At 48.9% G+C, this 15,897-nt stretch overlaps 5 protein-coding genes across 5 annotated transcripts; all 5 read left to right on the forward strand.

Annotated features, from left to right (window-relative positions):
- Positions 1–895: 895 nt before the first annotated feature.
- Positions 896–1,132, forward strand: EV420DRAFT_1228744 (uncharacterized protein; the record flags this gene model as incomplete). Its single annotated transcript, XM_060466528.1, has 1 exon — positions 896–1,132. A coding segment is annotated over one exon (237 nt), but the record flags the coding sequence as incomplete, so codon positions are not given.
- Positions 1,133–5,109: 3,977 nt separating this feature from the next.
- On the forward strand, positions 5,110–5,573 carry EV420DRAFT_1646448 (uncharacterized protein; the record flags this gene model as incomplete). The annotated part of the gene is made up of 2 exons (XM_060477918.1): positions 5,110–5,126; positions 5,186–5,573. The coding sequence occupies 2 exons, from the start codon at positions 5,110–5,112 to the stop codon at positions 5,571–5,573; spliced, it is 405 nt and encodes a 134-aa protein (XP_060327404.1).
- Positions 5,574–8,612: 3,039 nt separating this feature from the next.
- On the forward strand, positions 8,613–9,614 carry EV420DRAFT_738761 (uncharacterized protein). Its single transcript, XM_060483279.1, has 3 exons — positions 8,613–8,900; positions 8,950–9,045; positions 9,094–9,614. Exons 1-3 carry the CDS (start codon positions 8,758–8,760, stop codon positions 9,386–9,388), a joined length of 534 nt encoding a protein of 177 aa, XP_060327405.1. The 5' UTR covers positions 8,613–8,757; the 3' UTR covers positions 9,389–9,614.
- On the forward strand, positions 9,615–11,052 carry EV420DRAFT_738762 (uncharacterized protein). The gene is made up of 3 exons (XM_060483280.1): positions 9,615–10,110; positions 10,168–10,490; positions 10,549–11,052. Exons 1-3 carry the CDS (start codon positions 9,841–9,843, stop codon positions 10,676–10,678), a joined length of 723 nt encoding a protein of 240 aa, XP_060327406.1. The 5' UTR covers positions 9,615–9,840; the 3' UTR covers positions 10,679–11,052.
- Positions 11,053–11,425: 373 nt separating this feature from the next.
- On the forward strand, positions 11,426–15,319 carry EV420DRAFT_1705069 (uncharacterized protein; the record flags this gene model as incomplete). Its single annotated transcript, XM_060479536.1, has 9 exons — positions 11,426–11,820; positions 11,872–11,939; positions 11,993–12,160; positions 12,214–12,238; positions 12,293–12,880; positions 12,929–13,295; positions 13,346–13,806; positions 13,925–14,967; positions 15,021–15,319. The coding sequence occupies 9 exons, from the start codon at positions 11,426–11,428 to the stop codon at positions 15,317–15,319; spliced, it is 3,414 nt and encodes a 1,137-aa protein (XP_060327407.1).
- Positions 15,320–15,897: the final 578 nt, after the last annotated feature.

Consider the following 15,897-nt stretch of genomic DNA (forward strand, 5'->3'; position numbering starts at 1 on the left):
GAGTCTAGTCAAACATTCGTCAACATCTTCGTTGCTCATCACAGCCATCAGAAGTCTCACTGCGGCCGAGCTTCATGAGACATATGCATCATCGATCGTCTTTACTGCACTCAAAGCCGAATGATAGTCGATCTGGCATCGAAACTTGTCAGAGCTCGCAGGTAATGGTGAAAAGGTGCGTGAAATATCCTGTTATCGGTTTCCTTTCCCTCATGCGTGTCATGGTGCAGGCAGTCTCCAAGCTCAACAGTTGTTTTCTCCCTGTTGGACATCTGTGAAGAGTCATCGCACCAATGACCACTTGTCCGAGATGGAGAATGGAAGTGAACACGACGTTCAGTGGCATCCTTGGTTCCCGGTGGCCCAATGCTGAGTGATGAAGATAATTGGAGTCTATGATAGCTCATAGACGTTGTGGGAGAGCTAGGACAAACGACCGACATCGGCCTGTACATTGTCTGACATCGGGTGCGATGCCCCCCCCCCAGCCGTCCTGGAAATTCAACGGCAGTGTTCATGCCTTGGTGTGTGGTATTTCGTCCATTCATGCCTTCATTTCTTACAGTACAGCTGTTCTAGAGGATACCTGGCATGATCATTCCATTGTCCTACTACATGGGTTGACGTTGACACAGCTCGGTTTACCAACGACCATGTGGCAATGAGACGATCAACACAAGCTCACCCTGCTCAATCATCCCAGGCCGTCCTTCCTTCTTTCATCGCCTTCACGATGGACCACAGATCAGCCTATCATCCTACCTTCAGTAACCCAGACGCCGACGCTGTCTTATCTTCGTTTGACGGTACCCTATACCGTCTCCCATCGTTAGTCTTACGATGAACTGCTACGTTCTTCGCTTCAAGCTCTTTCATTTACGAACCAGATAGTCAGTCTATACCTATCTGCGAGCATGATGCCATTCTCGAACGACAACTACAGATCATCAGTGGTCTTGCCATCTCACCTTGGCATACATTTGACGAACTTGAACGCGTGCTTAGTCTAGCGGAAACGTGGGGAGCGAGAGGTGTGCTGGATATTGTACGCGCATCGATAATTGCCCCGGTATTCCTGCAAGAACCACTCCGGGTGTGTGCAATAGCGACAAGGTTCGGGTGGAAGGAGGAAGTACCAGAAGGCACTGCAGCGGATCCCGACGCGCTCTCTGGTCAGGCAAGATGAGTTCCGGAAGGGCATGGGATAGGACGCGAGGTGTGGGGGTTGCGACAGATTGGTTAATTGGTCGGCGTGGGCTGCGCTGGTGTGGAAAATGTTTTGGGATATGGACGCGATGCCATTAGGGGATAGGCTCGTTCGTTGGAGATAGGGGAGTAGCCGGAGATGGGGGTGTCGGAGAAGCGTCAGGGATGTGGAAGGTTGTGTATGAGGTGCTCGAGAGGGTGAAGATGGACCCTATCATACACGCTTTCATGTGATCCGTTCCCATTATTCATGGCTTGTACACCTGTATCCCGCCAGTCAGCCAGCACGAACTCTGAGATGAATCAGTCGATGTGACTTGGTACATGTACGTATGTGGTCCTCTCTCACAATCCGGATTCCGTTGTGACAGGGTCATAAGCTCGATCCGCACTCTACTGACCCTACATCTGCAGCGAAACTTGAGGACTGTAGACTCGTGCCTGCCTCAACTGTACCTATTAGCCTGAATGAACTCGAGTACGGAGGGACTAGAGTACATAAAGAGGCCAAATGCTGAGGCCTGAGGACGTATATCGAGTCACAATTTCTGGAGGCTTAAATTGTGGGAGGGGAGCACTGAGGCACAGTTAGGTTGCTGCCGACAATGCCGGGACAAGTCTTCAGAGTCCGAATGAGGATTGGCCTCTCGGCATGAACCGTTCCCTTTGCATATCACCACCACTCCCGCTTCGCTCTGCCGGGTACCACATACTACAAGCTGCTGGTGCGTCAATCCTAGCTAATTTGTGGCTAAATTACTCTTTTACGGTCCATTTTCAGGACAAGACACTCAGTAATGGTGGCAGCAGGCGATGGAGCAATATGGAGGGCCAGGCACTCGTACTCCTCGTATGGTATGGCATGGTGACGCGTAGCTGAACGAATCGTTCAATGGACAATGAAGGAAACCGGCGTTCTGTGAGCAAATATCTTCTCAGCGCGTCGATAATACCTCATCATTCGTTTGTACAGCAAAGTCATCTGGTACCAGGATTGTCTTGCAACTTGCGACTCGATGTAGGCGGAGATTATGGACTTGCTAGTGCCAAGGCTTGAGGAACAGGATAGGACTACGACCGAAAATATGCCCAAAATCAGGCAACCAATACGATTATCAATGTCAGTACCCTTCCGTGAACCTATATATCTCTGACACGTATTCTAGGATACGATGAAGTGCCCAGTGGTGTCGGGTGATGCAATATCAAGAAGGAAGAGATACTGATGGAAAGGAGATGCTAGGCAGAACGGTAATGGGTACGTAACGCTTCAAGGCTGTATGATGAAGTCGGGACTCATTTATCTGCGCAACGTTACAGTCGCATACCATATGCTACACTTTTCCTGGCCCTGGCTCCCTTCGCCAACTTGCTTCCCGCTTGTTCTCCCTGCAATCAACTTGTATCATCCACTGGAGCGATATTGTCTTCCCATGCCTCTTTAGCAAGCGCCGGTTCGACTGCACATTTCAGTATCGTTTTCTTTTTGTCTCCATGCACAGTCACGTTTGCTCGAAGAAAGCCTTTCATAGTTATCTTCCACTTATCCCCACCACCACCACCGTACTTGGCGCTTAGCCTTTGAACATTTTGAACCTTCAGGACCAACATCGCCGTGACGATAAGCATACTGATGGCGAGAGATACTGCCACGGTTACAGAACTACGATCAGGACAAGTCGTCGCTAGTAGACGAAGGGCACCTCGCGAGACAGCTTTGGTGACCATCATCATGTCGCAGTAGACTAACATGAGTCATGGGTGTTGTTATTGAATTAATCGAGCTCTGATAGTGGTGGATTTGTAGCTTGCTCAAGTTGCTTTCCGAACACGCTCCAAGATGCCCGATTTTTCAACGATGTATACGACTGCGCAGTACACATCTGGATGCCAAGCATGGTGCGGATCACTTCTCGATTGTGATACAATTCAGACGTTTTCTGCTCGCTATCTCATTCGGCACGTTTTCTCCATCTTACATCCTTTTCTCTGCTAATTCTCCGTAGATAAGGGAAAATATCCGTGCGGCATACGCTAGCTCTAATGGGATCTCTGATGACGTGGCATTACGTGTATGGTTGGGATACTGAATTTGTGGCCTCGTATTGTCGCAAGAACGGACTAGTCTTTCATCGTCCTCGCATTCCAGAAAACAATGATGTAAATGACAAGGTGCTGGGTGCAGCGGCGACTCAAGGCATTTGGGAAATAGGACCGGTGTCTACATGGGTGACACGCAGAAACATTTTGCTTGCCTCCATGTTCGACGAGATGGATCGCCACAGTGAAAGAGATTGATCAGTAACGAGAAGATGGGTAGGTATTTTTCTCTCACGCACAGTCGTGACCCTTACCTTACTTTTCCTAGGGTTAAGGGTAAGTGAGGGTAAGTGTCGCCCTTGACATCGACGACCACTGCCCTTTCATGCGCTGGCGCTTACACAAAAAACCGCATCAAGGACAGTTCTTCCAGAGGTAGTCCTTCGTCTTTGTCTGGTGGGCGTAGCTGATATACGCTTGTAGTGCATAATCTCGAGTCTACAGCTACATCGAGCACCTACCCTGAGACCCACATAAGTGCGACCTGCGCACCCTACTCAACAAACATCCAAGGTCTCGCATTCTATCACGAGGTGCCTCAAAAACCATGTCTTCCCCTCAAATACGCAAGTCTGGATCCGTTGAACCATTTACCATTTTTCGCAGCCCCGCATCCTTTGATGGCTGTCAAAAGGCGCATCGTTCTGATTTTTGAGGAGCAACAATGAAGTCTCCGCCTGCAGAGGGATGGCTATCTGCGGAGCATACCATAGCCTCTCAACGGCATCAGCGACGGAAGGGCCAGGTTGGTTGCCGCCTCACCCACGTAGTCCTCGCGACCAAGAACGCGTACCATCGACGCCAAATCGAGCTTCATCTTCATCATTTCTCCCCGGCTTGGCGTTAAGAGTGGATGTACCACTGTCGGGTTGTCGCTCTACTTAGGACGGCAACGGGATGTGACGATGGTGCGGTTCACCAAGAGCGGATGGCAGAGATGGCGCGATATATTCGCGTGGAAATCCCGTATGTGATGCGTCTGAACTGGGCATATGATAGTGGCGAGCAGGGATCGTTGCGGTCACGATAGATAGGAATACGAGAGACGCCCTCGACGGATTGTAGAACGCCGTCGATGGTGATAAATGCAATTCTGACGACTCTCTACCCCGTGGCATTGTCATCTTTGCCATGTTTTCCCAGCTGAGCAAGCATCGTCTTCATGGCGCCATCATTCGTGGAACAAACAGCGGAAGAAAGGCTTACAGATGAACAGAGAGGCTTTATTTTACTTGGATGAGTGCAAACGTACAAGGAGAGAGGTGCGCAAGGCTGAGAGCAAGCGATGCTTGTGGTTTGATGGAGAGATATGAGAGCCTGGGGAAGGACAGGACTGCTTTATATATGGTATGTTCCCCCGTCAGTCCTCGAATGTCTAAAACTAACCTTCCTTTCCTTAGGGTTAGGCTTCTCACTCATTTTGCCGCCACTTTTTTGTACCTTTTCAGAGACTCTTGCCGAAAATTCCGACATTTTTTCTCAGGTTATCATCTTCTGTGGTGCTTCAAACTACCAAGCTATTCACCATTTGGTTCTTAAGCCATATCTTCATGCGAAACCATCGCTATCGTACAAAGCTTGTTCTGTTTCAGAAGGCCCTTCGTCATATCATCCGCGTCCCTCTGGACTAACTGGTTGTATGTGTCTAGGAGTATGAATGAGGGAGTCTATTGGAGTTGAACGTTGATCACCCGGATCGCCCACGACACCTCGAAAGACAACAAACTTTCGTCATAAGCTTCCCCAACCCGCTCTCGGCATCAACAGCGACTACTGCTTCACGTAGTATTTCCCACGCCGTAGATGCCAGCCTCTGCAATGTAATTACAATCCAGAGAATCTTTCATTCCACTGTGGCATCCTGTTACCTTCATTAAAGCCTCGCCGATCCGAGCACGTTCGACTGGAGAGCCCTACTCGACGAAAACCGTTCTCTCGATTTCGATCAGCTTCCTGACTACGGAAGGTTCAGGGGCTTATTTGGAAGTATAACGGAAGGGAGGAGTGATGGACACCTCGATTGGACGCCTTGTGTCCCGCAAACTAACGCGTGCGTTTTGGATGAGCCCCAGCTCGAGATTCCTGGCGAAGACGAAGACAGCGGCGGCGGCGGTAGCGACGACCTTGGCGAGGATACTTACTTCGGAATGGACATTAGCATGTGGGAATCGCGTCAAGCAGAGCGAGGTAAGGACTTGATGTTGTTCGCAGAGCAGGAGGCAGACCTTGATAGCCGTACCCCGCAGATCGTAGAAGTGGGTCCTTAAATCCAGGAAATGACTATAAGGCTTTACAACGTTAATGTCGTCGGTACAAGCCTGTGATCGGTATCTTGTGAAGTCGTACTACATCTTCGTCCAGTCAAGAATACGAGGCCAGTATCCTTGTGTGAAGACTTTTGGCAAGACGATAATATGGTATAATATTGATCGTCTAGATCGTATAAGATCGTAACAGATAATCATTAGGAAAAATTATTTTTTCCGCTACGTGCTAGACAAGTAAATCAGAGCTGTCATTGGTCTTTGTATTACTTTCTAAGTCTGCTCCAAGTGCTTTTATTTGGTATGCAATCGGTATGTATTGGGCATCTAGTAAAGGCGCCGTCTGGACAGAAAGGGAAACTTCTCCTTTCTAACAGAACAAACCAGACCATGGGTCGTTTCTTGACAGAGCTTCGTCTGGAGTAGTTGACAGATGCACATCACCAGATCTAATCTTTAATTTCAGTACGAGTTACAGATAGTTATTGAGATGATGTCGCACCATGATACAGTCGGATATCAGGACATTAATGCTCGATGTTACAGAATAGGTAGCTCTAGTAGAGAACATATTTAGAGAGGCGAGGGCCATACATGCACACGTACAAATGTTCTGGCTTGCGTATTATGAATCTCGACCGTACCAGTGTCCGACGTAAACTGTTGCTAGGGTATAGATGACGACAAGCACCACGAAGAAAACATTACGGTGCATGAATTTCTGAGAATGAGTATAGCCGTGAGCTGGAAGAAAACAGAAGAATAGACTCCAGATAGACTCACAGTTTACAAAGTTTGATCAAGGCACAACGGCAATGAAAGTGTGCATCCCTACGGCCTACCTGTGAGGCCTGTGCAAATAATAAGCAGAACCTACCACGGGTGGAAGACTCGACACATTTCTCGTTAAGATATTCATCGTGGAGGAATCTAAAGTAGTCTGTCAGCATCCGACATGGGTGAAGGTCAATCACTCCGGGGTAAGTTGGAAGCGAAAATAAATATCTTTCGTCGCATTTGGATGTCATACGAAAAATTGAGAGTATCTCGGGAAAGACTTCACGTGTCTCGATCAGATAATGTAGTTATACCCAATGTAATGTAGAAAGTAGATGATCATGAACCTGTCTTGTAGCCGACGTAAGATCCGAACGAGCTCAAATGACGACTTCCATCTGTCCGACCCGGCAACACCCTCGCTGGGGATTTTCTGCAAAGCGATGGTTGCTTCCCCGAGCAATCGTTCACTTTTGCAACACGACACTTCCATTTAGGAAGAGCTTGAATGCGAGACGAAGCCTCTGAGTGGGCCGATTTCACCAGCAGGTTACTTGTTGGGTTCTGAATGAGACGTAAAATAAGGACGCGTGCTTTTCAGTGCTCCTCTCGGAACTGAACGATATGATTTTAATTGCAGACCTCGATGCATTGGATAAACATGAACGATTAGCTATTCTTCAGTATGTGGGACTCCTGTACGAAAGAAGTGAGCACACGACAGAGCGAAATGATGCAACAACAGGGGCTACTTTGTGGGAAAGGAAGCCCAGCTGTTTTTGTTTTCCATCTTGCTGAAGGGAGGAGACGCCAGCTCACGTCAAGGTTACCACGAGAGAGACGGTCTGCGCAATGATAACTTGCGTTTCCCCTTCGCCACGGGTCGAACCAACGCTGATGTTGAAAGGAAGCCGGGACTTGCTAAGCTGGAAGAGGTAAAAAAGATCGGCCCTGGTTCGACGAATTGAAGACTGATTTAGAGCGGGCAAGAAAGACGCCGGCGCGATGTAGTCGATGCACATTTGGTATGTCCGAGGATTCCCTAGGCTTTCTGTTTTTACGAGGAGTGTTGGGTAGTTTCGCTCCGAGTACCATCCTGATTAAATGAAGGGGCCGGTATCTAGCCCAGCTCCTGCTCTGACAAATCTAGATCATGCCAAGTTAGCGTGCGCAAATGAAATATTCAAGGGACTACCTGGTGTAGATCCAAAAGGCGAAACCGATTCCTCCCTGCTTGGAGAGGGCCTCGTTGAACTGAGATTCGGCAAAACTTTCCTGAAAGCTTACCCAAACGCACCTGTCGCGCGTCGGCTTGTATCTTTCAGAGCTATCACGACCTGGATTCCAGACGGACAGTTGAAACTTGAATCGTTCAATCGTTACTGACTTGCTTGGTCCTCGATTACAGCGTACTCGAATTCTTTCATTAAGAAATTTTACGCGGAGTTGATAATCTTTAGAAGGTTATCGATCGTCTCCCGCAGGATTGGCTTTCACGCTGTAGACTGACAAACCGCCACCGATATTGCTTCTTCATATTTTCGACTATGACTGTTTCGGTGGAGGAACCGAGGAACTCGGCTGCGGCATAATATATGCCATACGGGATAACGTGTTTCCATGCAGGACGGACGAAGAGAAACCGTTCAACCAAGTAAGGAAGCACCTCAACATGTTCGATCTAATGGAGCCTGCTGAGGCTGGTAACGCCACTTCGGACCTAAATGGAGATAGTTTACATTGAAGGTCGGACGTTACGGATCTGATGGAATGTAAACTGAATTATACTGATCATCAAGGTCCTTCCAAGCATGCCTGTCCCAAGGCAACTCTAACAAGGACGAGAGTTGAAGCGATGCCCTTCAGATAGATGAGCCTCGGGAAAGAAGAAAGAGAATCAAGTAAACATACGGCGACGGATAAAAGTATAACTTGCGAATATGGCGTTACCAGATTGTCTCGTATGAGTTGCATGACACGCAAGCGATGATAAGGGCATAGGCCGGATCCGTACTCAAAGTGCTTACATCTGCAGACTGCAGCGGAGACTTCTCGGACGATCTTAGCTTCTACGAAACTTATCCTAAGCGAATTCGAGTACGGGACTAGAGCACATAAAGGAGCCGTACGCCGAGGATGTATAGTATTTGAGTCACAATTTTTGGGGGGAGAAGGACGGGGAGGGTTTATGCCGGAAGTTTGCTGGCGACAATACCGGAAGAAGATTTCGGAGTCTAAATGAGGATCGGCCTCTCGGCGAGTACTGTTGATCTTTCCCACCACCATCACTGCTTCGCTTCGCAGGGTACAACATACTGCAAGCTGCTAGCGTGTCAAATCTAGCTGACTTGTGGCGGAACTACTCCCGTGCTCGCACTCTGGAAAAGCAACGACGTGCACTGACAGGGCAATGGGTGCAGTGGCGACTCGGGGAGCATTGGGAGGGGACCGGTGTCTGCATGGGTGGCGTGCGGGAGCCTTTTGCCTGCCTCCGTGCTCGATGGTATGGTTAGCGACGGCGAGAGGGTTTAATCCGGGGTCGGAGCGTGTTGGGTACCGTATATTTTATCCGGTGTAGAGATGTGTCCTAATCTTTGCCTAGGGTTAAGGGATGCCATGAATTCGACGTCCACGACTACCGCCCTTTCATACGCTGGCATTTACGTACAAAACCATGTCAAAGGCAGCTCTTCCAGAGGTAGTCCGTTGTCTTTGTCTGTTGCGCGTCACTAATACATACTCATAGTGCATACGGTCTAGTCTACAGCTACATCGAGTACCTACCCCGAGACCCACAAGGCACGACTGCGCGCCCTACTCAACGAGCATCCAAGGTGTCGCATTCTATCGCAAGGAGCCCCACGACGCGCATCTTCCCCATCAAATACACAAATCTGAAGTCTGGACCGTTGAACCACTTCCCATTTTTCGCAGCCCCGGATCCTTCGATGGCTGTCCAAAGGCGCATCATCCTGATTTTCGAGGAGCAACAACGAAGGCTCTGCTTGCAGAGGGATGGGTATCTGCAGAGCATACCATAGCCTCCCGATAGCATCAGCGACCATAACCCACTCTTGTTTACCCGACCTCTGAATGACGACTGGCCGTGGAAGCTTTTCGTGGATGATAGTCAGCGACGGAAGGGTCGAGTTGGTGGTTGTCTCGTTCACTCAGCCCTCATGACCATGAACGCGTACGCCCGGCAGATTATGCGCAAAATTGAGCTTCATTTGCATCTCTCCGCGGGTATGCTCTAACAGTGGTTGTACCACTATCCGGTTATCGCTCTTTGTTTGAGATGGCGGCGGAATATGATAATGGCGCGGTTTACCAAGATGCGAGGACGATGCAATATATTCGCGTACAGATCCCGTATATGGCGCATCGGGACTGGGTGCATAATGGCGGGGAATTGGGACCGTTTTTGTCAGCTGCTCGTCGCCACAGACAGGAATAATGAGAGGCGCCTTTGACGGGTTGTAGAACGCCATCGATGATGATAAATGGAATTCTTGCGACTCTCTATCCCGCTGCATTGTCATCTTTGCTACGTTTTCCCGCCGATCACGCATCATCTTCATGGCACCGTCATTCATGGCACAAATCGCAGACGAAAGGCTTACGGACGGACGGAGAGGCGCTGGTTTGCTCGAATGAGTGCGAACGTATGAGGAGGAAGTGCGCAAGGCTGAGAGCAAGCGATGGTAGCGGTTTGAAGGACAGTTGTGAAGGTCTGGGGAAGAATAGGACTGCTTTATATACGGTATGTCCGCCCCTCAGACCTTGGATGTAAAGCTAACCTTACTTTCCTTAGGGTTAGGGTTTCTTACTTATTTTGCCGCCACTTTTACCTTTTATGAGGCTCTTGCTCGAAATTTCGACATTTTTTCCCCGAGCTATGACCTCCTGTGGTTCAAACTACCGACCTATTCAACATCCAGTTCTTAAACCATATCATGTGAAACCGTCGCTATCGCACAAAGCTGACAGTGTCTGTTCCAGGACGCCCGTCCTCATCATCTCGTCCCCTTGGACCAAATGGCTGTACAGGTTGTGGCTGTATACGTCTGGGACTAGGATGTGGGAGTCAATTGATGGTGATCGCCCGGTTCACCTACGTCTCCTCAAAAGACAACAAATTTCGTAAGAGCGGCCATTATATGCTTCCCAAACTAGCTCTCGGCTCAACAGCGCCTACTAGTTCGCGTAATATCTCTCGACATCGTAGACGCCAATCTCCGCAATGCAATTGCAATCGACAGAATCCTCGATCCCACTGTGGTATCCTATTGCCTTCATTGAAGCCTCGCCGTTCCAGCAGGTTCGCCTGAAGAGCACTATCGGAGAAAGCCACCAGACCCTATCCAGGCCGCAGGAATAGATTATCGAAATGTGTGCTGCGTTCAAGGGAATGTTGGATGAGGAAAGATGCGTCAAACGGAGGAAACCAGGGACATCATCCACCACTTGTGGCGTATTTAGACGCCAAGGGGATGGGAAAGATTTCATCCAAAAGGGATTGAATATCTTCGCAGGCTTGTAGGAACATTGCCTTATCGACGTCTTCATTGTGGTCTTTAGCCTGAAATTAGACCTGTATCACGGGCGAGATAGCTTGTCTCTATCTCTGGCTATGTTGAGGGCACGGGGGAGGGCTTGGACTCATGCACGCGGTGGTGTGAAGGACGGCAGTTGCGTCATCCTGGAGGTGATATTAAGAGAACCATAACACAGACATGCACTGGTGCAATCATACCTAACATGCCCGAGTCCTAGTGCCACTGAGCTATCGTTTTATTGGCAACGTCTGTCTTCAACGACGCGTCCATCCGTGGATGCGATGGACCTAGAATCAATCCAGGTTTGCTGTCCACTTATACTATCACTCGTAGGCGCTTTTGGCCTGATCCAGTAGCTGCATGTGCTACTCATTGTGATTGGTTCCTCTGTATCTGATATAGAGCTTCCATCATCCCCGCTTCCTAGTCATCTTCCCATGCACACAGCAACCGATAGTAACAGATACACAGCGTAGCGTCTCTTGTCTCCTTCCACCACATACGCACTGCCTTCGAACAATGGACCCTGTCTCCCTTCTAACGGGTATTCCGGACCTCATCGAACGATGCATCCAAGCCTACGACTTCTTCCAAGGAATCAAGAATGCACCAAAGGCGTGTTCGGAGCTGATGGAAGAGCTCAGAGTAGCCCGGGAGAGGTTACAGGAGATACAGAAGTGTGTAAACGGAGGGGATGACAAGGAGCAGGAGCAACTGTCTGCATCGCTGCGGAATTACAAAACTACCTTGGTTAAGTTGGATTCCGTTTTAAAAGTGTACGGTGACCCAAAGTTCGAGTTCAACATCAAGAGACGCGTCAAGTGGACGTGGTCGGGCGAGAAGAAAATCAAGGCACTGCGCGATGATATAAAGCAAAATTCTGGGAATTTGCAGCCTCTTCTGGTCAAGATGGCGTAGGTGAACTTTCGTTCATTCGTCGCTTGCTAATTTGACATGCTTTCCAGGAAAGATATTGACGATATGAAGAAGCGCCAGCAGGAAGCTGATGCCAAGAAGGCAGCCAAGGAACTAGGTAATCTCACAAACTATTTCTAGTGCGCACGCTCTTACCGAAGAATCTCATAGCCGAACGTCTCCAGAACATTGTGAAATGGCTGGAGCCTCTAAATTCCGAGGCGAAGCTGCAAGGAGTGCGCGAACGGCGTCAGCTCGAAACATGCGAATGGCTGCGTGAGCATGACCAATTCGTCTTGTGGTATTCGTCTGGTTCTTTTCTGTGGTTGAACGGTATACGTGAGTCTGTTCATTAGTCGACTGACACGTCATCCTGACTCGGAGTTCTTCAGCGGGTAACGGCAAAACCATCCTCGCGTAAGGCTTGCATCTACACGACTGCCTTGGAATCTCATTGACTCGTGTATACAGGTCGTTTGTCATCGACCATTTGAGAGAAAAGGTCACCAGCGGCGAAGAGATCGTTTTGTTTGCTTTCGCGGACTTCCAGGATGTCCGAAGCACCGATGTAGTCGTACTGCTGCGCACACTACTCGCGCGGATTCTCGAGTGTTACAAACCGGAGAACTTTGTCAAGGACTTCGGCGAGTTGGAGATGTCCATGCATCAGCACCATACAGATCCGCCCAAATCGGTCAGCTATCTCATTCAGTTGCTGAGAAAGGTGAGTGCACCTTGGAAGCGCGTGTTCATCGTCCTCGATGCTCTTGATGAGTGCGCGCCGGAAAATCGGAGAGAATATATAGCGGCAATTCGCGAGCTTGCGTCCGCACGTTCCAATTTTTCCATCTTTGTTACTAGCAGAGGGGAGCAGGACATCTTGGACGTTCTGAGCCACGTCCCTACTATCTCTCTCCGGGACGAAACTCAGAGAGTCCAGGATGATATACAAAGATTCATCGAGGACAGGATGAACACCTCTTATCTTCCGCTTGCACGGGTTCGTGAACCGGTTCGTACACGTATCACGTCGACTCTTCTGGAGAAGTCCAAGGGCATGTAAGTACTGTCACCCCTGCTTTTTGAAAATTATTGACTTTCAAGTAGGTTCCGGTTGGTCGACTGTCAGCTGCAATCCTTGGCAAAAGCGAAATTCGAAAGTGACATCGACGAGATACTCCAAAATCTTCCTGCTGACTTGAATTCAATGTATGAAAGGATCCTTCAAAGTGTCAAAGGAGAGGGCCAGCGCGCTGTGAAAATAGTCCAGCGTACGCTTTGGTGGTTGGTTGGATCGCATCGACAGCTGCGTCTTGCGGAACTTGTGGAGGCTGTCATGGTAGAAACAGGAAGAGACTCGCCGAACAGGGACTTGAAGCCTCTGAGCGGCGAGCATCTTTTGGAGATGTGCTCAAGTCTGGTCCGCTACGACGCTGAGACAGATATTGTGGTATTATCCCATGCCTCTGTGCAGGTGCGGAATGTCATCACCATGATAGACATCAAGCTGATTGTTCTTGCTAGGATTTTTTATTTTCGGATTATCTCAAACGAACGGCGCATCATTCAAACTATCATATTCCATCGTTCTCCTTCCTGCACCGGCATACCACCGACCTCATTTCCGCATATCTTCACTATGAGGATTTCCAGAATGGGCCGTGTAGAACAGAGCAAGACCTTCTCAAGCGTTTAGAAGAACATCCTCTCCTTGTCTATGTCGTTTCGAACTGGGATGTACATACTGTCAAAATGTATGAAACACGGCCTGACTCGGAGTCGGAAGAGCCTCCTGACTTTGACGTGTTCCTTACTCTCTTCGATAACTTGGAGAAGGACCTACTCGCTCAGCGTTCGCGCAGACAACTCTCTTATTTTGGTACGGACCTGAGAGATGTCACGAAGGATGGTTCCTCCAAGTTGGAGTGGCAGAGCCTTAGCTTCTCCTCTAGCAAAATCATATATCTCGGCACAGAGGTCTTAAAGTATTATAGAGAATATCGATCGCAGGAATATGATCTATGTGAAGACGCTGGCGGTTTCGTCTATCCGCGTTATTGTGCTGGTCCATCTTGGCTAGTGACTGACGAAGGACTGCTGCAGAACTATCCGTGGCGAGACCTGTCAAATACCACCCTCCGTCGAAGAGCTGGATTATATGGTCTATCCTCTTGTGTCTGAAGGGCCAGCATCATTGGTACGGGACCTCCTGCACAAACTTCCCGAGTTCAAAGAGCACCCGTTATTCTACTTTGGCACACCCTTGATGATTAGCATTTCCACGGGCAAGCTAGACACCGTAAAAATGCTATTACAAGAATTTCACGTCGATGTGAATAATCGTGCTCAGCATTATCATTGCAATTATGAAGTTGTGTCCCCCATCTTCCTCGCGACCAAGTATGGACACGTTGAAGTGGTTAAGCAACTTTTGGATTGCGGTTCGGCTACTGTATTTCCCCCTGAGCCCCACCCCCAGTCATTCCCGGAACATGTACCAGAGGACGGTCATAGCGACATCATCATTGGAGCCGCCGACCACGGTCGTGTAGACATTCTTAAAGCTCTACTTGGTCATGGAGTCGATGTGAATACTAGGTCCAGTATCAGTGGTGATACTGTCTTACATACGGCCATAAGGTACGGCCGTATTGACAGTGTCAAAGTTCTTGTCGATGCGGGCTGCGATATCAGTCCTCGTTCTAAGGGGAAAACACCCCTTGATTTCGCTCTGAACCAACGCTCTTCGGATCTTATCCGATATCTGCTCGAAAAGGGTGCTTCATTCGATCAATGCTTACCTCAAAATTTTGAGGACCTGGAGTGGGCAGCCGGAGAGCTGTGGTACCCGGAGACGCGACAGAATCTGTCGATACTCGATGGTGGCCCCAAGTTGCAACAGGACATTGAGAAAATAGCGCGCCTGTTGGAAAAGCGGCTTAGTACTTCGCAAGCACCGGGTATCATCCGGGCTATCCTTGATTTTGCCGAATTGTGGATTGTGAATTCGTTTGAACGACATGAGCATGTCAACGTCCGAGATGACTCCCCTCGTGAACCCTATATCTCTACACCACCGATTGCTGGTAGCCCGGAGAACCCGGTTCGGCGCATCATCTTCACGACGTTGTCCCATGGCAAGAAAGGTGCGAGACCTTGCAAACTGCTGTAACTTATTAGAGAGTGATTGCCCAAACAGAATGGATACTCAAAGGGCATGCCGGAGGCTTATATTCTGATTCATATACTTGGTTTGAAGCTGGGGTAGAGTCCAGCCCTGGCATATTCATGCGAATTCAGGATAATGTCACCGCTGACCTCCAGAGTCGGACTCATGTCAATGTGTGGGACTATCAGGATGCCCCATCTTCCATCAAGGAATGGATGGCCAAAATCAAACCGGGGGATACGATCTCTGTGTACCCGAGAGCGGGAATACCCTACTCGACAAATTATGTGGAGAGTATCAAGATAACGGTGTATACGTCGTACATCTAAGGGAGTATACCTATGCCTGAGGTGTGTTTACGAGTTGCCTTTCATTTCTGTTTCTTCTACTTAATGCCTTCTTGTGTGAGATTCCCTCACGATGTGGTGCCGTGCCTCACAAGGCAGGTTCGTTTGTCCCTCGCAATGCATGGCTATGTATAAGTCCCTGAATACAGACTTTTTTTGGCCCATATTGTTGTGACATGACAGGGTTGGAACTGACGTATTATTCTCATTCGTGTCGATGCCCCCCACTCTATGCCTTGTTTTGTTAATGATACCTGGACCTCACCGAGATGATATTGTGGTTGCTCGCTTCGGGTTGCAGAATTATACTCAACTATGAGCACAAGAACGTATGATGCATGCTACCGCGTGCTGTGTACTAGTTTCATCCGCTTTTCATGTATATTTACCGTTGAACCCTGTGTGGAAGTGTAATAACATTTCTACGGGCATGAAGCTATATGCATAAATAATGAAAAGTTCCATCTGGAGTATTAATTAACTAAAACGCGTGGCAGCACACAGGATCAGGATGTCTTAAGTCGGACGATGTTACTAGATCGTAGTTTAACAGTGAGAGT

Source organism: Desarmillaria tabescens (assembly GCF_030435595.1).
Source record: "Desarmillaria tabescens strain CCBAS 213 chromosome Unknown EV420scaffold_35, whole genome shotgun sequence".
Lineage (NCBI taxonomy): Eukaryota > Fungi > Basidiomycota > Agaricomycetes > Agaricales > Physalacriaceae > Desarmillaria > Desarmillaria tabescens.